The sequence below is a fragment of the Strix aluco genome, chromosome 19 (genome assembly GCF_031877795.1).
Source record: "Strix aluco isolate bStrAlu1 chromosome 19, bStrAlu1.hap1, whole genome shotgun sequence".
In the NCBI taxonomy this organism is placed as follows: Eukaryota; Metazoa; Chordata; class Aves; order Strigiformes; family Strigidae; genus Strix; species Strix aluco.
The window spans coordinates 10,518,437-10,542,381 of NC_133949.1; the positions used below are offsets into that span (position 1 = coordinate 10,518,437).

The 23,945-nt window shown below is 57.9% G+C and overlaps 3 protein-coding genes across 4 annotated transcripts in view; all 3 read right to left on the bottom strand.

Moving 5' to 3' along the window:
- The window catches only part of SLC43A2 (solute carrier family 43 member 2), a 33,488-nt gene extending 25,202 nt beyond the window's left edge, over positions 1 to 8,286 (bottom strand). The window contains exons 1-2 of the mRNA XM_074844969.1: positions 8,145 to 8,286; positions 6,287 to 6,483 (exon numbers count right to left, since the gene is read on the bottom strand). Of these exons, the coding sequence (XP_074701070.1) occupies positions 6,287 to 6,446 (160 nt within the window). The 5' untranslated portion in view covers positions 6,447 to 6,483; positions 8,145 to 8,286. The remainder of the gene's footprint in view (positions 1 to 6,286; positions 6,484 to 8,144) is intronic.
- A 2,685-nt stretch (positions 8,287 to 10,971) lies between these two features.
- SCARF1 (scavenger receptor class F member 1) lies at positions 10,972 to 18,430 on the bottom strand. Of its 2 annotated transcripts, XM_074845492.1 has the most exons (11): positions 17,583 to 18,430; positions 16,790 to 16,851; positions 16,381 to 16,482; positions 15,740 to 16,265; positions 14,790 to 15,008; positions 14,572 to 14,700; positions 14,392 to 14,495; positions 14,066 to 14,177; positions 13,864 to 13,988; positions 13,527 to 13,667; positions 10,972 to 13,174 (listed from the first exon to the last, which is right to left on the bottom strand). In XM_074845492.1, the coding sequence occupies exons 1-11, from the start codon at positions 17,921 to 17,923 to the stop codon at positions 12,174 to 12,176; spliced, it is 2,862 nt and encodes a 953-aa protein (XP_074701593.1). In that variant the 5' UTR covers positions 17,924 to 18,430; the 3' UTR covers positions 10,972 to 12,173. The 2 variants fall into 2 exon arrangements, with proteins under 2 accessions (XP_074701593.1, XP_074701594.1); XM_074845493.1 differs by lacking the exon at positions 15,740 to 16,265 and having other exon boundaries at positions 14,392 to 14,700.
- A 116-nt stretch (positions 18,431 to 18,546) lies between these two features.
- On the bottom strand, positions 18,547 to 23,924 carry RILP (Rab interacting lysosomal protein). Its single transcript, XM_074845494.1, has 8 exons — positions 23,603 to 23,924; positions 23,116 to 23,239; positions 22,596 to 22,717; positions 22,204 to 22,395; positions 21,546 to 21,709; positions 21,282 to 21,404; positions 19,898 to 19,981; positions 18,547 to 19,510 (listed from the first exon to the last, which is right to left on the bottom strand). Exons 1-8 carry the CDS (start codon positions 23,876 to 23,878, stop codon positions 19,354 to 19,356), a joined length of 1,242 nt encoding a protein of 413 aa, XP_074701595.1. The 5' UTR covers positions 23,879 to 23,924; the 3' UTR covers positions 18,547 to 19,353.
- Between the last annotated feature and the right edge of the window lie 21 nt (positions 23,925 to 23,945).

Genomic DNA, 23,945 nt, shown 5'->3' on the forward strand with positions numbered 1-23,945 from the left:
TCTGACAGAGTTCAATATTAAAGGAGGAATAGAGAGAAGTCACCTACATAACCATCCGCATGAAGCAAGACTAGAGATTCCCAGCGAGCCCTGGTTAGTTAGTTAATTTGCAGGAATCCCTCACGTACAAGTGACTTCACATTCACTGCTTGGTGCGACTCATGGAGGAGATCCCCTTGGCTGATCTCACCCTCCCTGTGTCACCAGAGATCACGCTGCTGCATACTGCAACTCCTTCCCTTCTACCCAAGCCTCAGCACCATTACAGTTACTGGTTTCACCCTGGTTCTCCTAGCTGGCCAAAACCACCCTCCCAGCTTTGTGTCCATTGCAAACAAATCATGCTCCACCTTCCAGACATTGGGGATTAGCAGGAATTCAGGTGCTGATATCTGAGGTTTATGAGCTGCCCACAAACTGTCTTCTGTCCCCACCCAGCACTCCAGGGAAGGCCCACGGTATTTCTCTCCATTTACATTGCTCTCACCAACACCTTTAAGATGGTCTCAAACTGTCTGTGGAGAGTGATGACTATTTGTTCCTTCCCTTTGACATGTGCTCCTGATTGATAACTTAATCTGTCCCTTCTCTTGCCCTGCTAGTCATGGATAGCCAGAGTAAACAACAAGAGATATCCCCAAAAGGCCACACGTCCCATCAGCATCCCTTCTGCAGGGAGGACAGCACTCCAGCCTGAGGGTCCCAAGTCACATCCTTAGAAATCAGTCCTGGACAAACTTGGGAGGCTCTCTGCAGTTTTCACACTACATCTCAATCTTTTTCATCCATCTTTCCCACAATCTCCTCTCGGTGTAGCCCAGGATCTTAAACACTGACAGCATCTCCATGAGGCAGGCACAGGCACACAGCTTCACCCACAGCATCAAGGCTTTTTGGGCTCTCCACAAAGATAAATTCATAGGAAACAGATGTGGGGGAGAGGTTAAACTTGGGAAAACAAAGGAGGGGGGGGGGGGAGGTGTGAAAAAAAAAAAAAAGTGTGACAAAGTAGTAGCAGTTTAGCTGTGTCAGCACTCTACAGAGATAGCTCAGCTGGGGAGTGGAAGGGTGGAGGGATGTGGACAGTGCAGTGACCTTGTAACTTCTGGCTGCACGTGGTAAAGAGCCTGTCAACCCTCCCCACAAAGATCTCAAAACAGATATATTCAACATTTAAAGCCAGAGTAGACAAATTACTGTTAATATAGACATGTACATTTGCAGCATGACCCCAAGGAGCTCCCACAGCATAGGCCTGCTAGCAGACCCTCCGATGGCACGCACGATGAGCAACAACACCAGGAGGTGATGAGGACACAGCTCAAACATCAAAGAAACTTGTCCCTCTCTGAAGGAAGGCTGGGAACAGGGCACCAAACTTCAGTCCCTGCTTGTACCAGCCACCTTGTTTACAGCAGCTCATCACCAGCTCCAAGGAGGGGCCAGGCAACAGCACTATGTAGAAATACAAATTGCTTGTGAAAATAGAAGCAGCCCCTGAGCAACAAGAGAAGATCCACTGAGGCATAATGGAAATGATTCAAGCAGCCCCTGACATCCTCTGATCCTTTGAGTCACCTCCATAAATAGAACATTTTGGAGGGGCTGCAGGTGCGTGCAGCATGCACAAGGTCCAGCCAAGAGCTGTCTCACTGGGGAGCACAGATTCACGTGCCAGCAGGTCACCAGCACGGGAGAGCGAGTGGCAGCATATGACATGCAGCTAGGAGGAGATTAATGGGCAGAGAACCTGCCTAACAACTCACCTACCTAATGCACCTGGTTACAGCAAACACCAGTTTCCCTCAATCACAGCTCAGATCCTGTTCCAGATCAGTACACGCCACACTGCTGAGGAAAGTCTCCTACGTGCCTGGCTCTATCTACAACAGTGCTTTGGGGAAGGGCTGTCTCTGTGTCGACAGTGGTGCCCTCCCCAAATTCTCCTGCCAAGTCCACCTGCATGCAAGCATGCCAGGTCTGACACGCAGGAGTGCCACCCGCGTAAGCCAGGAGCACAGGCTCAGCCCATGTACGCTCACCGCTGCCTCGCTGTCAAACTAGAAGCTGCAAGTCTTTATCAGCAATTACAAGAACATACTGCCTATTTTTACAGCACTTCCCCTACAAGCAGCAGGATTTCTACTGCCCAATTAGTAGTTCAAGTTACTATTTAAAGAATGACAGCTTAGGTGAGAGGAAGGCTGCCTTGGTAATCATTTATGTCAAGCTCATCGCTGGGATTTGTTCAGGCTGTTACTGGAACATTTAAAGTCATCCTTTCTCCCAAATTAAGTGCTGTAGGTTTCATGAGAGGGTCAATCATTAACTACTCTTTGCTGACCTCTTCAAATCCCAGGCACACACCACATTACCAGAGGAATGAGTCTGGCTTTTTCAAGAGTGGCTGCCATCTCAGACAGCAGAGAGGAGGTTTCCTTTCATCTTGTTTCATGGATCAGACTGAGCCAAGCAGGCAAGACACCCCCAGCCACCCTGGTGATAGCTCTGTGGGACAGACTGCACAGCCTCACCTTCCTTTTTCTTTTTTTTAAAAAAAAGAAGAGGGGGGCAGAAAAAAAAAAGACAGAGAAATCAGGGCCAAAGAGTCTGTGAGCATTGTGGAAAAAAAAAAAAAATCACAGTGAAAGACATGTGCAAACAACTGATCTCTGCAGTCTGCCCACATAAGAACATGTTTTCTCCTTTCAGGATGGTGTCATACTTCTGGGAACTGGGAGGAGATGTTCTTGCTTTATACCACTGCAAATGCAATTTATTCGGGTTTCCCTCCCTGCCTGTCCATCCACTTGCACTTCAGACCTCCCCTCTAGGCACCCAGCTGAAAGCCTCATCTAACTGAGGCACAGGCTCCAGTTAAACTTCCATTCTCCCCCCAGCTGCAGTTCCATTTTGCAGCAATTCTCACCCAGGGCCGGCACCTTCCCAATGCAGCTCTCCGATACCACTGACAGCTGCTAACCAACACAGCATGTTTCCTGTAGAAAATGAACATTTACCACATTTACTCTTTTCCTGTTTACAGGGTCACGTGTGCAGCCCTTCCACAAGCCATCGTCACATCTTACCAGCTTTAGAAGGGACCTTCAGACTGCAAGTTTCCCACCACAGACCCCAAATAAATTAGAGCAAAGAGCTGTAAGACAGCACCTTCCTCCTATGCCCGTGTTAAGGCATGTTAACCTGCCCTAAGAGAATTAGCTTATCGTCTATTTGGTTTTCTGCAGCCCTGTTCTAGAGGAAGGCCCTCTGTCCAACTGCCTCCTTAACTCTGCTCTTTGTGAACAGATTACCAAGTTCAAGATCTATTTTTTTTTTTTGAACGTCTCAGACCCAAGCCTTGAGCTTCCCAATCCCAGTAACATTGCAGCAACACAAGACCCTGAACAGATCAAGTTCCCCAACAGCTGATAAGGCCCAAATCCTGATAAAAAATGCAAAATCAGCATTTGCACCAAATAAAAGATGCTGCTTCAGTTGGTTAAAGGCCAAGTAGTAGTGTAGTAAAATTAAAATGGGAACAAAGTGCCACTACCAGACTCCTTGTCAGCAAATTTCAAACATACCTCTCAGGATGTGGCCAAACCTGCTGCCCAGAACGGGTACAACCCCCCACTCAAACCCTGTTGCACAACTGCTTTAAAAATATTTGTTATTTTTATGTGGATTTTTTTCCTAGGTGTCCATCCACTGTCACACAACTGAGTTCAGAGTCTGGCAGACCTCATGTGTTTGCATGGTGGCAGAGTAAAATCCAATACCAGAAGCCAAGGGCAGGCAGGGAAGGAGGAGGGATTCAACAGGAAGACAAGGAACACTTCACGAATTGCAGTCATTTTCTGGGCAGCTGCTGCTACCTTCAGAGAAGATCCTGCAGAAGGGCCAAGGTCTAGTTTTCTCTTTTGTTGGAAGGCATCACAAAGTGCAAGAGCTTTTGCTGACAAATGCAAAGCCCTGCAAAGAACCTTTGGCTCATTAGGAAAAGTCTTTTTTTTTTTTTCGCAATACTTACATGCACACAGCAGCATTAGGAACAACAAGTGCCCAAAGGCTATTAGTTACAATTTGTTTGCACCAACCTTCCAGCCAAGTATCCACTCAGGCTGTAAGATTCAATAGGTTATGCTGAGAAAGGCAACCACTGGGCCATCCTAATGCCAGCAGAGGTCAAACTCAGCTCAGTACCAGTCACTCAGTGACCGCTGCAGGGCAGCTGCAAGGGAGTCTGCTCTCCCCACACTTGGAGCTAGGGCTCTTCCCCACCAAATGGCTGAGATTATTACAGTGAGGACAAAAACAGAAAAAGGAAAATGAGTAAGCATGGATGAACAAGGAAACCGGAGTAACTGGTCCTTGATGCTCATCACAAGCAATCACTGAGTTCAGCAGTGATAGCCAGATATTTGAGGACAATGAGACCATTTGACTACATAAATTTATTTTCAGGGATTAAGTTCGCTGCCTCAGGGCACAGGTTGGTCACTGGGAGGAAGAATTTACCCTCAGGACAGCAATTTCACCACTGTCCAAACATTTGTATCTTCCCCGAGGTCTGTGGCATGGGCACTCCCACGGGGAGAGCCAGACAAACCACAGATTGGCAAACATGGGTGGGAAGCCAAGGAGAATCTCGCTGATTTAGGGCAAAGGCAGATGAATTGAAAGCAATCAAAGCAAAGAGTAGGAGGTGGGCTCCAAGTGAAGCAGGGCTCTTGTCAGCAGGGCACATCTCAGGAAGCAGATAGGAAAATGGCTGCTTTCAGAGACAGTCAGCATTTGCCTGTTAACTCTCATGAGTTTTATCTCAGTGGCAGAAAGCCCCACCTGATAGGTTTAACGAGATCTCTTACACATGGCTGTGACAAAGTCACCATGGCTTGGCAAGAACAGAGCAGCCTTGAACAGAAATCCTAAATTGCCTCCAGCCACTGAGGACTCTCCCTCACGCCATCTGGAGCACTACTGGAGACTCAGGTGACATGGACACACTTGGAAGCATCACACTATGAGCAGAGCATAGGATGGAGATTAAGCAACTAAGCTAGGGCTGGTAGAAGACTCAAAACATGTGCACGTTTGCCAGTGCACCAACCCAGGCTCTACAAGACTGAGGCAGCTGTTCACAGGCACACAAAACGGAAGACTGTAACAAGCAGTCAATGGATGAGGAAAAAACCCAAAGTATCATCACAACTGTTCACAGTGACTTTTTGCTTGGACTTTGTTTCCCCACATCTCAGATTTCCCCCACTATTCCCTACCATTACCCACTGAGGGTCCATGCACTTGTTTCCAACTCCTTTTCTTCCCCTACTGCTTCCTCCTCCATCCTGATACTCACCAGCCCTGAACGGGCTGATCCACCTTCTCATCTCATCCACCATCACAGAGCCCAAACACCTAGCTCCTACCTCTCCTCACTCTGTTATTCCCTTCTCTGAGCACATGCAAACCTTGTCACTAAAGCAGCTTTCCAAATCCATACCACACCTTTACCCTCAGGTGCCTTTTAACCCCGCTGTCCACCCTACCACGCTGTGGGATTCCCCAGACCACAATTCTCTCTGTGCCCAAGTGGGGTTATACATCCACCTACATGTTGTTTTTCCCAGGGTTATTCTTCCCACACCACAAAATTGCCTCCTTCCCTGCAAGGCTGTATCTGCAACATGGACAACCGCTTCCTCTGGCTGGGCCAGAAGGTGGATCTCAAGCCCCCATAGAACACAGACTGGTTTGAGCACATCCTGGGTGTCAGAGGAGGAAAACATCAGGAGCATTTACTTCTGCAACTTCTCTTCAACAGCAGCACTGGACTCCCCTAATCCTGTTGTCAACCACACTCTCTTCTTTCCTACCACTAAGGAACGAGTGCCTACAGTTTCCTCCTACAAACTCAGGACACCATCCCCACAAATCATCACCTTCCAGAACCCATCAGACCTTCCCTTGCAGACATCAGCCGGGCCACCATGCAAAAGTTTTCCACTCACGGCCAAGTGGAAAAGACTGTCCAGAAAAGCTTTATGTAATCTTTAAGGCTTCTTTTCCAATCGCTCTGCAAAGCAACAGCAACTACAGACACATTACACCATCAGAAGGATGCCATCAGCTTTGGAACAGAGCACACATCCCTTTCTTCTACCCCAGGACTGACCTGAAGCTCAGCCCTACTCTAGCCAGTTCCACGCCACCCTAGGACAGGGAACCACACCATCAAACCTCAGCAGCAACTTATTCACGCAAGTCTCCAGAGCATTCTTACCTGTCTCATGGCACAGGTAGGAATAAAACCCTTCTGCTTTCAGCATGATGAGGAGGGACCCCCAGCCCAGCAGGACAGCAGAGAAGAGCAGGTTCTCAATGATGGCTGTGAATGCCATCCACCAGCGCCGGCGATGGGCAGTAGCAAGTGTGGGTGCCATTGCTGTGTGGGAAGGTGGCCTCGTTCAGAGTCTCAACCTGCAGGGACCAGAACAACGTCCAGTGAGTCCACAGACACAGCATACGCTGCTCAAAGAGCGCAAAAAAGCATGGTTTAAGAGATCTGTTTATTGGAACGCAAGCAAACCTGCCTGCTGAATGTAAGGCACCCAGGTGTAAAACTCGTCTTTGCAGGTACCAGCTTGCCAAGTTACCTGGAGGGATGGGGGAGCACAGGTGCCCTTGGAGCAGCCCCTCCAGTGCACACACCATGCGACAGAGGAGCGTTCAAGGACTCCGTTCCACTTCTCGAGCAACAGGTATGAAAATGCAGCAAATATCAACTGCCCGGAGCCCACTCCTCCATCACCTGTACGGGGCAGGCGGCCCATTTGTAAGGCAGCGAGGAAACATGTACCAAAGCAGGGGGCTTCAGCCAGCACCCCAATCTCCCGGCTGCTTGCAGGCAGAGGCTGGGACAAGGGAAGGCAGCCCTACAGCCCTAATCTTGACTTTAGTGACCCACCAGCTCTGCTCTGCCCCACGCAGGAGCACAGATCTGCTCTGGAAGGTGAGCATGGGTCCTATATAAGTAGTTTATACCACAGAAGACTCATCGAGGAGCACTTTGCTAACTGCCGGACCACTCAGCTGAGAGACAAGGCGGGCCGCATCCTGCCCCATCCTAGCTGTGCAGACAGCCTGGCCCACGCTGCTCCACCTCAGCACACTGACATCCCCGAGCTGCCCCACAGATGCTACAGCCACATTAACTGTCTCCAGTTCCACTGTCCCAGTCCCTGGGGCTCACAAGAGTGAGCAGTGGGTTTGGGAGCGGACCTGGCTGGCCAAGGGGCTGCTCTGGGCAGCCCAGAGGTGGGTCATAAGGCAGGTGGCCATTTTAGACAAGCTGAGCCTTTCCCAAGCCCAGAGCACGCCCAGGCACTCTGGGGAAATCAGCTGGCTACACACCACAGCCCAAGACAGTTTCTCAGGGCTTTCTACAGGGCAGAAGCGTCAGCCCTGGGCTGCTTTGGGGGAGGGGTAGGGGTCTGGCCCAGCTCCCTGCAAGGCTGCCAGGAGGACAGGGCCACCCTCCAGCCACAGAAGCTGATGCAGAGACCCCTGCCCCAGGAAGCCAGCCTGCAGCCGTGCCCCTCCACGCACACCCACCCACCACACTCCCCCATTTCCTCCGCCGCCTCCTCTTCCTCAGCCCTGCACCCACACCCCCTCCCCAGTCCCACACGCCCTTAGCACAGAGATCCTCTGTGTGGCAAGCGGTGCAGCCAGCTCCTTCCCCTCCCATACACCCCATTCTAGCCCAGCACACCCCGCTCCCTACCCACAACCCCCCCACGCGTGCTGCGCTCCCCTCATGAATCCCCCGCGCACCCAGCTCTCCCCGAGCCGCCCTCCTCTTCCCCCACCAGTCCCCCGCGCACCCCACTCCCTACCCACACATCCCTCCCCTGCACCCGGCTCTTCCTCACCAACCCCTCTTCTTCCTCCAAACGCGCGAACCCCTCCCCGTGCACCCTCCTCTCCCCCTGACCCCCCAACACACCCCGTTCTCCCCCCGCAAGCCCCATCACGCACCCTGCCACCCCTCCCCGATGCCAACCCCACCCCGCTCTTCCCCCCCACAAAACCCCTCCGTGCACCTCGCTCCCCACACAATTCCCCCCCCCCGGGCTCACCCGCCGCCGCGCGCCGCCGCCGCCGCCGCGCGCCCACCCGGGGTTTTTATCCGTCCTCCGAGGCAAACAGCCGCCGCCGCTGATTGGCCGCCGCCTCAGCCAATGACCGCGCGCGCCGCCGCCGCCGGGGCACGTGCCGGGCCGCGCGCCCACCCCCCCCCCCCCGGTACCCCCCCCTGCGCTCCCCCCCCCTCCGGTGATGGGCAGTCGCCGTCTTTCAGGGGAAAAAAAAAAAAAAAAAAATAGGGAAAAGGGAGGAAAACGGGACGGCGGCGGAGCGGGATGAGGCGCCCGCCCGCTCCACCCCCCGGTACGGGGCGGCCCCGCAGGGCCAGCGGGAAATTCTCTGCGGGGTTTGGTACCGGCTGCTGCCGGTCTGCGCCGGCCCCGGGCGGCAGCCGGGGGAGCCGCATCGTGTCGGTAACAGCACCCGCGTTATCGCTCCTCCTCCGCCGCCGTTACGGGCATCGGATCACTCCTGAGAAACCCACCCGCCCCGCCCGAGGAGGGAGCGGAGAAGCTGCCCCCCGCTCCCCGTTTAAAGGCCCTTTTGGGGACCGGCCGCCGGGGCTGAGCACCCTCACGGCACGACGGGATGGGGGCAACGAGCCCCCGAGACCCCCTGGCCCACGAGCACGGTCAGCTGTTTCAGGAAATAAAAGTAAAATCGTTGCAAGGCACAAGAGCGGCTTTGCATCCGAGCTGGCCAGAGCTCTGCCCTCTTGTTATATTAAATTATTTTTCAGACGATTCCTCTGCGGCATTTCTAGTCCTGCCATAAAGCCATCACTCATCAGCAAGGTCCTGGGCCAGAGAAGGTGTCTGTATGCCCCTGGAAATCACAACAGGGTTTTTTTTTCTTGGCTGAAGGAGATGGAAACAGTGCTTGTGGCCAGGTAAACATCTCTGATTTGCTCAGCGGCAGCTGCAGGCCTGGACAGACGGACATGCACCCACCGCTGCACCCCTGAGAAAGGGGCAGGCTGCGGCGGGTGGGGAGAGGAAACTCTGGCCTTGGCTGTGGGATAAGGGTCAAACATTGCAACAGCTGGAAAGTGGATTTAAGCCAAAGCAAACAAACCCAAAAGCCCAAAGAAAATAAGGCAGCCTGGATCTGTGCTGTGTTTTTAGCAGAGGTAGAGGAAGGCTGAGACAGCACGAGGCCCCGGGAGACCTCAGCACCCAGACCTGGTCGCTGTGTCCAAGAAACATGAACTGTGACGAGAAGGAGCACAAGGAGGACTCGGAGGCTGTCTGGGGACACAGGAACCCTTCGCTACAGCAAGAGCATGGCAGGGGCTCGGTTTTCCTATCCTAGAGGGAGAAAAGAAGCTATCAGGTGATCCGCTGCCATCTATAAATACACCCCAGGGACTGAGTAAACATCATGGGGAGAAAAAAAATAAAGTGAAGCTGAAGAACAGCACTGGCACAAAGACACATTTATAGAACTGGCCAGACATGAGTTTAGGCTGGAAGGGAGGGGACAGCTCCTGCCTGGCCACGCAGGGAGGTCCTCAGCAGGCTTGGACAGAGCCACTGGGTAAACGACGTGGTCCTCTTCAAAGGCAGAGCTCGGGCAGTTTGGGAAAGGAGATGATAAAGCTGAAGTGACAGGGGACAGACCCCTGTGGCCATGGGGGATGGTTCGAGCCGCTGTTCCTACCTCCGTGAGGCCAAGAGCTGCCCCAGCAGAGAGCACGGATGCCTCTTTGCTTACAGACAGGACCAGCACACTGGAACAGCTTCCCACAGGCTGGCTTCAAACCACTGCAGCCGGCTTTGGAAAGTCAGAGATCCAGCACGGGAAGACATTAACCCCTCCCTCACCCAACAGCTCTGCAGACCTCCCACATCCAGAATTAAAACCACGGCAAAGCCGGACCGAAGCATCCCTAGCAAGAAGACACCAGCGTGACCACGCTGCAGGCACTGAAAATCCACCGCTTGTTTTTCTTGCACTGCCCAGACAGGGTGAAGATGCTTTGTCTTCAAGCAGGGGAAACATCCTGCCTCGCATTCAGCCCATGAACATGAAAGGTTCTCGCAGCAGCAGCGTTTTCTCAAAGCTGGATGCATGTTTCAACGTCAGGAAGGGCTGTCAGGTTGTTGTCAGCTATTTACATGCTGTACCCAGGGCGAACTGACTCACGTGACGTTCACTTCTGGCACAACACTGCTCAGCTCACAGGCTGAAAATATCCAAATGATTAGGAAAAAATGGCTGCTTATAAATAAAATGTGGGACTGTTCCTGTCACTGTAATAAAATAGTGTCAAAACAAAAACAAGCCTGTGCAGAACAGAGGTCTGGCCAGGCTGCTGCTCAAGTCTTGCCAGGATGAGCTTTTTTATTTCTGTACCAGAATATTTGGTGTTATAATCACGGCAGTGGGTGATACCACTGCAGGAAAGAGTGCTGCATGCTGTCTGCAAAACTGGCAGCCTCACCCACCTGGGACCGTGGAGATTCAGTGCTTTGTGCTGCAGAAAAGCACCCACAAAAAACAAAATGGAAAAAGCAAAACCCACTCTGTTTTCCAAAACACCCTGAACCCTGAACCCCAACTCAGCAGTGCCAGACCAGAAGGAGGATTCACACAGAGCTCCACACACGATGCGTGAGACGCAGCCTGCAGTGTAGGTGCTCTGGACACTCACGGCCCACTCGCGTTCCCTCTGCCCTCTGGTCTCTAGCACTGCTCTGGGCTCAGCTCCGTAAGTGAGAGTTCAGAATTTGACAGAACCAGAAAATGAAAAAAAAGAAAACCTGAAAGCCTAAGGCTGCTGACAGTTTCCACACTTCGGAGAGTATTTCTGGCCGTGTCTTTGATTCAGAGGGTGGCTGGAAAACCCAGCTCCCAAAGGGCTTTGGTAACATTTAATTTTCATTCAGAGGCTTTCATGCCACGCAAAATAACAGAAAAGTATACAAGAAACTTCTACCACTTCGATACATCTAAAACCAGTTCACGCTGCAAATCCTCTTTGGTGTCTCGACCGCCTTGCACGAGCAGCAGAGCCCTCGTGCCCATCTCGCCCGGGCTGCCCGAGGTCCTTCGGCTGTGCTGGACATGCTGCAGCACCTTCATCACATCTCAGCCACCCATAGTGACATGTCGCTGCAGCAGGAATGACATGTGGGAGATGGCAGGAGCTTAGGGTGCCCGTGGAAATGCCATTTTCCACACACCTTTTGTCCTTATCAGGGCCAGCACGGCGCCAGGTACACAGGTTGATGGTCACGGCCCCGCTGCCACGTTTGCTCTTGCACAATTGCAGCTTGGTATTATGTGGACTTTAAAAGGCCGTCGATAAACGCCACGCTGTGCCATGAGCCTTTTCATGTGCTACATGTGTACACAGAAACGAAGGCAGCCAGAGCCTGCCATGAAAGCCAGAGCCACACAGATAAACCCCTGCAGACCCAGATACCCTGCGAGTTAAGCGGCTAAAATTAATTTTTGCTGAAGCTGCTTGTGACAGCCCATCATCTCTCCCCAGCCCAGCTCCACAAAATAATCCCCTACAGAGAGAAGCACCTTTACAGCAAGAGGCTCCGAGCAGCATTACTGGAGTTGGAGCAGGGAAAGGTAAAAGCTGATGGGATGAAACTGTTTTTTTCCCGTGCGTTTCCCAGCAGAGCTCCCAGCAGCCCCAGTCCCTTTTACAAGGAGGACGCGTGTCCCCAGACCTAGTGCTGACAGGGACCAGAAGGTGCCACCGCTGTGTCCAGAGCGTCGCTGTCCCTCCGGGTTGTGGCAGACACAAAATGGGGCACATAGGGCAGGGGGGAGCAGAAAACAGCCCTGATGCACCACACCCCCATAGGGCTGCCACCGCTGCGGCTCTCAGCATCACCTGTCTGTGCCGGCCACAGTGATGGCAACGTGGCACGGAGGAACAGGGGTCAACGGGAAGTCTTGATGCTTCTCCAGTTCACAGCTCAGCGGGGGACCTCCGTTCCCCCCACGCTGGGGTCAGGGGGGGTCTCCTGGGCTCCCGCTGCCCCAGCCCAGGCGGTGGTGGCTCAGGTGGCCGCAGGGGCGGCCGGCAGCTCCTTGGCTGGGCTGGGGGGCGAATCAGCACTGCTGCTGATCACGTTTTCATATTGTGGCTCTTCCTCCGGGGTAGCCTGTCCCTTCATTTCAAGGCTGAGGACTAACTCTGGGCTTTTGCCCCTCTCCGTGGCACCTGCAGCATCACTGGCTCCATCCTGGGCCTCGGTGCTTTTCGGCGAGGGAGATGCAAGAAGGAAGGACAGTCTCTTCCCAGGGAGATGTTTGCCAGGGGATGGCTCAGCGGGAGCCCCTGGGACACTCTCCCTCTGCTTGCAGCTATTCACCGAGTCTCTGCACTGCGCCAAGGCCCGGCGTGGTGGTTTCTGGATGGCCTCGACGCTCCTCCTCACCTTGGGCTCCTCCTTTGCAGCCCACTTGCCCTTCTGCAAGCTGCCCAGCCGCTTGAGCACGGCCTGGACTGGTCCCTCGCCACCCCCCTCCGCCTTGGGGTCCTGCCCAGCCGTTCCCACCATCATGTAGATGGTGGTGACATTGGTCTCCTTCCCCTTTGCCTCCCAGCTGCCAGATTTTGCAGCCGCTTCAAGCGCCTCCACTCTCTGGGCCACGTGCCTGGTGCTGGAGACCACCCGCCGGCGTCCCCCCGGGGTGGCCCGGGGCGATGGCCGGTGGCTTTCCTCCCCCTTGCTGAGGGGCTCGGGGCTCTCGTAGCAATCGCTGGCTGGTCGTTCAGTGGGGGGCTCAGCTGCTGTGTCCCCTGGTGCTGAGGACAGCTTGGATGGGACCCACGGGGTCTTGGGCTTCCGGCCAGGGCTGGGGGTCTCTGCCGCCCCAAATTTTGTTCCCTCAGCAAAGGATACAGAGGGCCGCTTGGCTTTGGCGATGCTGGAGGTGCGAGGGATGGCAAAGGGCTGCGAGACATCCTCGGAGTCGAAGGCGGATGGGTCCAGGAGTGCCTCTGCAGGGGGGGATGCCCCATCCTGTAGCTCAGCCCCCCCCAGCAGTGGGATGCCTGTGGGAGAAGAGGAAGAGAGTGAGGGCTGCCAGAGCTACCCCTCTGTCCAGGGACGCACTCAGGGACATCGGGACAGGGGCTGATGCAATAGGATTGTCCCTGGGAGTGTTTCCCCAGGAGGAGGTTGTGAAATGGGGCTGCCCACACTGGGCATGTCCTATCACACAAGGCCAAGCACGGCCCCGGTGTGTCCTTGCAGACTGAAAAATGACGGTATGAAAATAAACGCTGCCTGTGCCCAGCACCCGTCCCTGAGATGCCCAAGGTCGGTCACAGGGCAGGATTGACCCTGGGCAGCCCAGAAAGGCTGTGGGTGGCCAGGGAGAGGAGGAGCAGTCATGGATCTCACCTTCTCTGGGAGGGACGGAGTACTCGGGTCCCTCATTGTCGGTCTCGAAGGAGGAGGAGAAGGAGCTGTCTGAAACCCACGCAGCCGACGGTGGCTCGATGAAGCTGGGGTTGAAGGGGATTTCCGTGTCGTGGTGGGAAACTGGGGAGGAGAAAACACTCAGCTGAGTTGGGGCACCCTGGGGTGCTCTGGGCTGAGGTGAGACAGCAACACCTGCCCTGAGCTATGCAGTGGGGCGAGGGGGGCTGCAGGCTCCCCCCCAAAATGGTGATGATGCAGAGAGCGTGGGGTGGGGGTGACACCCTGGAAGGCCTGTTGGCAGCTCTGCTTTTTTCACCTGTGACTTTGGGAAGTTTGTAGCCACCAAGGGAAAAGCAAGGCATCATAGCACTGAGGTTTGCCAGCACCCCCCGCACGTGGTGCTTCATCCTGGCCAGCACGTCATCGTCCGGCACAGCCGCCCTGCACAGGGGAGATGAATGTCAAGGGACATGGAAGAGGGGGGTTTGCATTGAAGCTTGCAAAATATAAAAAAATACCTGTCTCTAGCATCTGCAGGACCAGCTCCGCAGCAACAGCAGGCAACACAGAGCAGCAGCAGCAGGAGAGGGACGAGGATGGCAGCCGCAAGGGCCCCGTGGTCCTTAAAACCTGTGCGGAGAGGATGGGTTGAGTCTGGCATGTCTTGTGGCTGCCAAACCCATAGAGCTGCCCCGCAAGGAGAGCGCAGGAGCTGGCAACTGGTGGTGGGGCCAGGAGGCACCGGGTGGCACCGGGCTGCATTGCAGCCTCCCGGCACCTTCCCCAGCAGGGATGTTCCAGTCCCTTGCCTAGTGCCGAGGAGTAAATTTGAGGTTGCTCTTACTCAACACACAGTCACCCCGCACAGGGTGGCAGGTCCCCCGGGAGCACTGGCAGGGTGAGGAACAGTTCACTCCAAAATACCCCTCTAGACAGGTATCGTTGCAGCTGGAAGAGAGAAAAAAAGGAGGGAAATGCTCCCGGGGAGAGCGGGGTCCCGGCCCTGCCCTGCTCCTGGTGTTACCTGGCTCCCCAGTAGCCCGCCTGGCAGATGCAAGCTCCCGACACGGGGTCGCAGCTCCCCGAAACACACTCTGGGCAGAGGAGCTGGCATCCATCTCCGAAGGTGCCCACAGGGCAGGAGCTGTTGCAGCTGCCCAGACAGAGAGCAAAGCATCAGCCCACGGCACCCCGGAGCAGGGACCCCCACTACGAGCACTGGTGGCGCGATCCTGGGCGTACCTGGGTCCCATCCAGCCGGGATCACAGTGCAGACAGGACCCGGTCTCTGGGTCACAGGCCTCCCCACGCCGGCAGCGGGGACATGGCTGGAGGCAGCCCTCGCCGTGGAAGCCGGGTGCGCAGGGTTCCTTGCAGAGGGTCCCATTCCAGCCGGGCTGGCAGGCCAGGCAGAAGCCGTCCACGGGTGAGCAGGGCTGGCTGCGCTTGCAGCTCCCACAGCTGCGTGGGCAGAGGGGCAATGAGGCCTCAACACCCACCCCTGGCCCCTCCAAAACACAGTTTTCATCCCACACCAGCACTGAACATCGGTTTGGACCACGGGGAGATACCCCATAGTGCCTAATGCCCTGTAGTAGCAAGAGAGCAGGAGGCAAGCAGGGAGAGATGCTGCTTTATCACCCTTGGGGAGCAGGACCAAGGACGACCAGATTTTAGGATGACACCGGTGCTTTCTGCTGGTGTTAGTGAGATGTTTCTTTTCAGAGAATCATAGAAGACCAGGTGGGAAGGGACCTCAAGGATCATCTGGTCCAACCTTCCTTCACAAGAACACAATCTAGACAACATGGCCCAGCCCCCTGTCCAGCTGAATTTTAAAACTGTCCAATGCTGGGGAATCCACCACTTTCCTGGGGAGATTATTCCAATTGTTCTCACTTTGAAAAATTTTCCTCTTGTGTCCAATCAGAATCTCCCCAGGAGCAACTTGTACCCGCTACCCCTCGTCTTTTCCGTGTGACTCATTGTAAAAAGAGAGTCTCCAACTTCTTTGCAGCCACCCTTTAAACACTGAACAATACTTTTGGGGCAACACTGATGCTGCATCCAACCAGAGATGCTCAAACCCCCCAGGATGGGTCTCCCTGCCCAGCCAAAGGGACAGACACAACCGTGATGACTGGCTGCAGCCCCTGGATACCCTCTGGATCCCCCCGCTGCCCCCAGCTCACCTGTGCACGCACTGAGACCCATATTTCCCCACCGGACAGGGGTCCCGGCAGCTCCTGCCCTGGTAGCCGGGGCTGCAGCTGCAATGCCCACTGAGGGGGCTGCAGGAGCCGTGCAAGCAGTCGCAGCGCCGCTGGCATGCTGGCCCCCAGAACCCAGCTTTGCATTCGCACTTGCCCGTCTCCTGGGCGCAGGGCGAGAGGTTGCAGGAGCATTTGAAGCTGCACCTCCTGCCCCACCAGCCCGGCAGGCAGCGGCAGTGGCCGGTGAGGGGGTCGCAGCGGGAGCTGGCGGGGTTGCACTGACATTGCTTCTTGCAGGTGGGTGCCCACCAGCCCGGCTCGCAGTGGCAGGTGCCAGTGAGGGGGTCGCAGCGGCCATGGGGGCCACATGGGCAGGGGAACTGGCAATGATCTCCCCAGTGGTTTTGGTCGCAGGTGCAGCGCCCGCTTGCCGGGTCGCAGCGCCCGTTGGGGTGGCACGGGCAGCTCCGCTTGCAATCGGGGCCCCAGTACTGCTCGGGGCAGCCTGCGGAGGGAAGGAGATAGCAAGGATGGGGGGTGATGGGGTCACCCAACTGCCCCCCTGAGCATCCAGGCTGGCAAAGGGGATAGCGAGGGCTGAGCCCTGTGGAAGCACTCACGGGAACTGCAGTCTGCTCCGAAGAAGCCAGGTTTGCAGAGGCAAACCCCAGGTTTCACGCACACCTCGTCCACCCCGCAGGCATCCTCCCCCTCGCACAGTGCTGTTGGCAGCAGGGCAGGCACATCAGCACACGATGGCACCCCCCGGGCTCGCACCCCTCTGCCCTACCACCTCCCGCCGAGGCAGAATTCCCAGGAAAACCACTATCCCACCTCCCGCTCCATCCCTCTGGCCGAGCTGCAGCACCATTAGCACCTCACTCAGTGGGTGTTTGGGGGTCCCCACGGTGCAGCACCCCAACACCACCGCTTGAGGAGAGCTGTAGGGCTTCCCCCCAACACCCAGTGCCACGGAGGAGCCACCCGGCCGAGCGTGAGGACCAAGCTTTGTCACCATCCATCACTCACCGGCCGTGCACTCCCGCCCTTCCTGCTTCCAGCCAGGGCAGCACTCCGGGCCGGTAGGGAGCCTGTGGGAGAGACCCGGGGGCCATCAGCCTGGACAGGGGGTGCTGGGACCGGCGTGGGTTCACATGTGGCTTCACAGCTTCGGCTAAGGCGAAGCAAACACTTGCCCTGGCTGGGCCCAGCGGGCAGGAGGCGGTGCGGCCCCGGGGGCATCGCTCCGGAAGGAAACCAGCAAAATAGAAGGAAATTTAAGAGGCTGCAGCCCGAGCGGGCAGCGGGGCTGGGTGCTGGGGCAGGCCTGCTCCGCTCAGCCGCTACGGAGCCCAAACCGGGTCCCTGATGCTCCGGGAGTGGCTCAAAAGTTTTGCCAGTGACCCAGCACAAAGGCATCAAAGTGAAGGCAACGAAAGGCGTAGCCATCCATGGCGAGGCCAACAGAAGCAGCAACGTAGCAGCAAAGTGGAGGGGACATCAGCTCCAAAAGCCCTTTGGGTTTTGCGACACCTTTCTTTCCCACCTGGTGCATGATGAAAGTTTTGCCAATGCTCCCACATCCCCCCGTTGTCCTGCGTGTTGGGGGTGCGTCAGAAATAACTCCTGGAGAAAGGGTCTGGGTGCCTGACATGCCCATACGTGCCCCAGCCACGGTCCCCAGCATCACCCCAGTCTCTGCACCCCCACAACGCCAGGCTGCAGAGCTCTGTCCGTGGAAGGACAAACGGGCGATGACCCCCTGGGGCTGCTGAGAGGCCTCAGGAGATGGGGCACGAGTGGGGACCCCCATGGCACCTACCTGCAGACGTTCCTGCCGTTGGAGTCGAGCTCCTGGGCAGAGCTCTGCACCCACAGCCACAGCTGGAGGCAGAGGATGGGCCGGGCGCTCCCCATCCCGGCGGGGCGCAAGGGCCCAAGTCTCAGCGGCTCCCCAGCCCTGCGCCGGCGTCTCCCGTCTGTCCCGTCCCTCCCGCAGTGCGGCCTCTTCCTCCCACCAGCCTTGGGTTTCTTCCTGAGGAAACGCGGGAGGAGGCGCCCCGATTCAGACGTCAGGGGTGCGGTGGGGAGGGGAAGGCAGGGAATGCCACCGCACAGGCTAGTTTTGGCCCTTGCTGCCACCCTAGCAGCAGAAACGGGCATCCAGGGGCTCGGCCCAGCCACGCAGGGGCTGGTGCCTGCCTGAACATCTCACCTGCGGTCGTCCCGCTCCCCCTGTGCCACCCTCCAGCACCCCCAAAGCTGTTTTAGCCAATATCCCCCCAACCCACATGAGGCATCTGCTGCCTCCCACTGCCCTAACCCCCGTGAGCCACCCCACGGCACTGCCAACCCCTGGCAGGGGCTGAGAGATGGGGTCCCCACGCTCCCCATGGGGACACGGCCTGCCCCAGGCTGGCCTTTGAAGCGCTGCTGGCTGCCGTCCCACCTCGCAGTCTCCCCAGGAGCTTTGTGTCAGCAGATGCACAGGAAACACCTTTTTCCTACCCAAGGCTGGCTCAGCTGGGGGGGCCCTGGGCTGGAAGCACGCTGCTCCCCCGACCATGCAGGACTTAACTCCATCGCGCCCAGCGCTGCAGCCCCTACAGCCCCACTCCCCATCATAGCTGAGCCCTGAAAGGGGTTCCGGGGTCCGTCACACAGCGCAGTTGGCCAGAGCCCATCACATCGGCACACAAAAAGCAATGGCTAGGCTGGAGAAGTGTGACCAAAGCCCGGCAGCATCACTCAGCCCTTCTCAAGCAAGGAGAAAGCGGAGGCTCTAGTGGATACCTTGGAGGAGAAACGAGAGATTGGTTTATTTCCAACTCCACTTCTAGAGCTAGAAAGTACCTGACCAAGGGGCCCAACTTGCCCCCGAGAACACGAGGATTATTCCAGTCTTCCAGTTCCCAGTATTAGAAGGAAGAGGTTCCAGTACAAAAACAATTCACCCCATGCCTGAAGAGTGCAGAAGTGGCACTCGTGGTGCTGATCCCGACTGCTCCCAGACACGGGAGCGCCTGGACACCCGGTGCAGTGTGCTCAGCCCCTCCCAGCCATGCGGTGACCCCGGGACAGCACCCAGCCACCCAGCCCAGGCACCCCAATTTGACCTTCACATTGCAGGGATGGGGGGAGGTATGAACAGAAAGAGGTGAAGCAAAATACCCCCACAGGGCAGGATTGGGTGATGGGATCCCGGGCTGTGAGCAGAGGTGCTTGGCGGAAAGAGTCACCAGCAGACGGGAAAAGCCCTTTGGGGTGCAGCAGCGTGAAGATGGTGCAGACCCCCACCACGCTGAGCGGCACGGGGAGGTGGGGAGCGGGGCCACAGCTGTGCAGGACCCCTGTAGTTAAGCCCATGGGCATAACAAAAGGGTGGCCAACGGGCAGAGATGCCTGGAGGTGCCGAGCTGGCCTGTGCCAGGCCAACACCCTGCAGCCGAAGCGTCCCGGGGGGGTGTGGAGGAAGGCTGCCCATGCTGCAGCTTCGCCGTCACTGGACGGGGAAGTGGCCAGAGCTGCCGTCTGGAAGAAGAGGAGCTGGGAAGTGCTGCTGTGAGGCCAGATCCAGCTCCGTTCAGGTGGGGTCAGAGGGCTGGCGTGGCTCTGTCGGGGGAGCTGGCTGCCGGCTCGCTCTCTCCCTTCGGCTCCAGCTGCGTGTCCAGTGAGTCGATGATTTCCCAGGCTCCGGAGCAGCTGGATGTGGGGGGGTCTTTGCTGCTGCCCTGATACCACAGCCCAAAACTGCACAGAGAGCAGATAACGGCCGTGGGGGAGAAGAGCTTTCCCAGGGAAGCAGCCGGATCCCAACCTCCCTCTGTGTTTGGTGGTGGCAGCGGGACGCAGCCCGGCTGCAATCCCCTGCGAGCGTGTGGCACCCCAGGGGCAGCAGCAAGGCTTGCCCTGTACCTGCCCCTGCCCAGGACGAGGCAGATCCCCCCTGAACCAAGTGGCCCCCCCTTTGGCAGCATCCCAGCCAGCCCCGCACTGGGCAGTCCACCTCCGTCCCCGTCACACCCTGCAGGGCAGGCACCAAGCTCAGCAGGCGCTGGGTCCACAGCAAAGCCCCAAACCTCTCTGCTGGCAGAGCCGCCCGTTCCCACCAACACCCGAGCACGGGAGCAAACTTACAAACTCCTAATTTTGGATTCGGGAGGCTGAGCATCCACAGAGTCTGTGCCGTGAGCTGGGAGCCAGGAGCCCTCATCTTCATCGCTGCAGCACAAAGAAGTGGGGGAAAAACCTGCGCTGAGTCACAGGCTCACCACAGCAGCGTGTCAGAGCCACCCTGGGGCTCCATCCTGAGCTGAGCAGTGTCCCCCACAGAGCCACATGTGCAGAGGTGGCCGCAGAGCCAGGGACGTGGGGACTGGAGCCACTGTTCCCTGAAGCACCGGCGGGCTGTGACGTGCCACAAGGCCACAGCGATGCTGGTGTCCCAGATACAGCTGTGTTTCATGGCAAGCCCAGCCCTGACTCGGTGATCTTGAGCCACAAGGCTCTCCAGACATCGGCTTCAAACCCCCAGCGCTTGGTCAGCGGATGGTGTGTCCCCGCTTGCCACAACAGCAGAAGCCACAACCTGCTGTAAAGTCTTTAGGCATCTCACCCCACATGGCAAGTACATGGTACTGTGGGGGAACAGCCCGACAATCGGCACCACCGGCCACGGCTCTGGGCCAAGACGGGTGACATCCTGACACCAAGGCTAGTGACAGCCAGGCCTCGCAGGGAAGCGGGGAGCACATGAGAGGTGACTGCAGGGCAGCATTCTTGTGGCAGTGGGTCTCCTTGCCAGTCAGGGAGGTGAGCAGGCAGGAGTCAACACCCCAGACCTCCCTGCTGCCAGCAGAGCCCCCAACACAAGCAAGCAGCAGGTCTCAGTATCACAAGAGCTCAAGCCTCCTTCAGACCTTTATTAAAGCCCCTAAAAACCAGTGAGATCCAGCTTCCCCCATGCCATACAGCAGCTTTAGCACAGGCTTTGCTCCCTGCCATCAGCAGACAGACAGAGCTGGGGCTGGTGCCCGGCAGCATCCTCCCCTCCCCATCGTGAGACGTCTCTTGGAGCCAGTGCTGCCCACCAACATCTTGCAGAGCCTCCAGGGACCATCTCTACTGTCACCTTCAAAGGCTCTCCACTGGACAGCCTCCAACCGTACAGCACAGGGACCAGCCTGCTGTGTCCAGTGGTCTCAGGGCCACCACCTTGCCTCCCCTTCCCACATCCACGCGGGGACAAGTGGCATCTGGCCAGGCCACGTGTGACTGGTGACAGGGACATACGAGTTGCAGCGAAGAGCCCAGCCCCTGTGGCGCTCCCAGGGCTAAGCCAGAGCAAGACATCAACTGCAGACATTAAACCTTTGATCTCTGGAGGGAGGCAGGGAGGAGGCAGCTCTTGGCCTGGGGTAAATCCCTTCCAGAGCGTCACATGGAAACACCAGAGCCCGCTGGCTGGCATCCACCCTGCACGGGAGGCTCCCAGTCTGTCCTCCCGGTGAGGAGGACTCACCTGCTCGCCGATTCCTCCACCGTTCCCAGCATTTTGGCTCTGATTTTTTTTCTCTGTCTTTTGATAGTCGACTTCATCGCATCCAAGAAGAAGCTGGGAACTCTCTCTTCATTCAGCAGCTCCCTGGCAAAAAGCAGCCAGCTGGTTAACCAAGAGCCTGGCAAAGAAATCCACCCCGAATGCACCAGCAGCAGCCTCTGATGGGCGGCTGCAGGGACAGGAGGGACCTGGCTGGCTGCCCCACGCCGCCGCGGCAGGACTCACCGCTGGTAATAGGCCAGTTCCTCCTGCACCAGGAACAGGTTGGTCTTGAGCTCGTTCCGCTCCTGCAGGATCTGCTGCAGCTCTTCCTTGGAGAAGCAGCAGTGAGCCGTGCTCCTGCCCACATCCTGACGCTGCGGCTCCTCCGTGGGTGACGGTGCTCCTTCCTGGGGGGAGGGAAGGACAGTCAGCAGGCAAGCGGAGACCCTGAAGCCCCCACCCAAAGGCTGGGTGCCACGTGCAGGCAGAGATAGAAAAGTCTCAGGAATGAGTTTGCTTGTCTGGAGTCGCTGCAGACCACAGACCATGGTGGTTTCCCAGCTCAGCCAGCACCTCCCATCCATTGCTACACGTGACAAACCCTCCTCATCCTCTGAGACCCGCCTGGCTTTTCCTCCCAGCACCTCGCCTCGCTCACTCCTGTCTCCACCTCTATCGGTTTTTACAGACAAGGCATTACCTGCATCTCAGACACTGCACTGTTCAAATTGTTCAAAATTGTTTCAATTGTTCAAAAATTCAGCAGTGGGGCTCACTCGAGCAGCTGTATCCTGCTGGCAGCCGGCGGGTCCGAGCGTGCCAGAAGCCCCACGCAGGGCCGGGAAGGCCGGGTGGGTGTCAGCGATGCCCTGCAGCAGCGGGACCACGGACTGGGACTCACCAGGCTGGGCTTTGGCCGCTGGATCTCAGAGGTGGTCCTGTTCCTCCTGCTCGTTTCCCTCTGGGTTTGCAGCATTGCGGCCTCCAGGTCCGACTTCTTCTCCAGCGCGCTCTTGAGCTGCGCCTGCACCACGGCCACCTTGTGACGCAGGTCCTCGTTCATGGCCATGAAGCGATGCAGTTGCTCCTGCAGCTGGAGGGCCGGGGCAGGAGAGTGAGGCACAGCGGCTGCTCCTGGCCGACCCAGGGCCATCACCGGCGCGTAGAGAGCCCCGGGAAAGGCACCTGCCCCAGCAGGCTCACCAGCCCCGACGACAGCCCCAAGGGGAAGCGACATGAAAGCAGGTCCCCAGGCCCTTCACACACCACACCCAGCAGCTCCCACACCCTCACCGCCTCCGTGTCTCGACTCTTGCAGACGATCTCGTGGGCCTGGGCACGGAGCTCATCCCTCTGCTTGTCCACCACCTCCTTCAGCCGCAGCATCACCTCCCGCTCCTTCCGTGCTGTGCTATCTGAGCCCAGACACGGGGGGGGACAGGCGTGAGCGGCCCCCGGGACCCAAGGACACCCCCGACCCCACAACACTACGGGGTTTCTTGATGCTTCTGCAAAGCATCATTCTAGCATCGCTCCTGGCAGATGGCAGAGTAGGAACAGTGGAACGAGGGAAGCTGAGAGCTTTAGGCTGTGCCTGACGCACCCTTGTGCCCCCACCACACTCCTGGGGGCTCGCGGGGTGCTCCGGGGGTTTGGGGTTCCTGTGGTTTGCAGAACAAGAGCGTTTGTGCTCCCCAGTAAGACTCCAGGGCTGGGCAGCACAGAGAGCAGGTTCAGACCTGCACCCAGCCTGCCATCCCTCACGAGAACACCCCAGGGTGGCAGGGGACCCCAAACCCACCGGGACACCCACCTTCCTGGGACTGACTCTCCGCAAGCTGCCCCAGGAGCTGCCGGTTCTGCTCCTCCAGGCGGGCCAGGCGGCCATGCAGGGCTCGCTCCCGGCGCTCGGCCTCCCACAGCCTCTGCTCCGGGTCCTGGGGAATGGGGACAGCCGGGTCACAGCCACCCCCGGGGCAACAGGGACAGCCGGGTCACAGCCACCCCCGGGCCAACAGGGACAGCCGGGTCACAGCCATCGCAGGGGGGATGGGGACAGCTGGGCCAGAGCTACCCCCGGGGATGGGGACAGCCGGGTCAGAGCCATCGCAGGGGATGGGGACAGCCGGGTCAGAGCCACCCCCACGGATAGGGACAGCCGGGTCAGAGCCACCTCAGGCGGTAGGGACAGCTGGGTCAGAGCCATCCCAAGGGGGACGGGAACAGCCGGGTCAGAGCCACCGCGGAGGGGACCCCCGAAGGCAGAAGGGTCGCACGAGCCCCCCCGCCCACCCGCTCACCTCCGTGTCCTGCCGCCCGCCCGCCGGTGCCGGCGCCTCCCCCTCGGCGCCCGCCGGGGCCACCAGCGCCTCCAGCAGCTCCAGCAGCCGCACGACGGGCGGCACCAGCCCGGCCACGGCCTCGGGCCCGAAGCGGCCGGAGAGGCGGCGCAGCTCGGCCCCCAGCGCCCCCGCCATGCGGTAAACGTGCGGCGGGGCCAGGCGGGCCGGGGGGGTCCGCCACAGCGGCTCCGCTCCCCGCCACGGCGGCTCCGCTCCCCGCCACGGCCCCGCCATCCGCCGCCGCAGCCCCGCTCAGGCTCCGCCCGCCCCGTCCGGGGCCGCCCCCCCGTCCCGAGGCGGG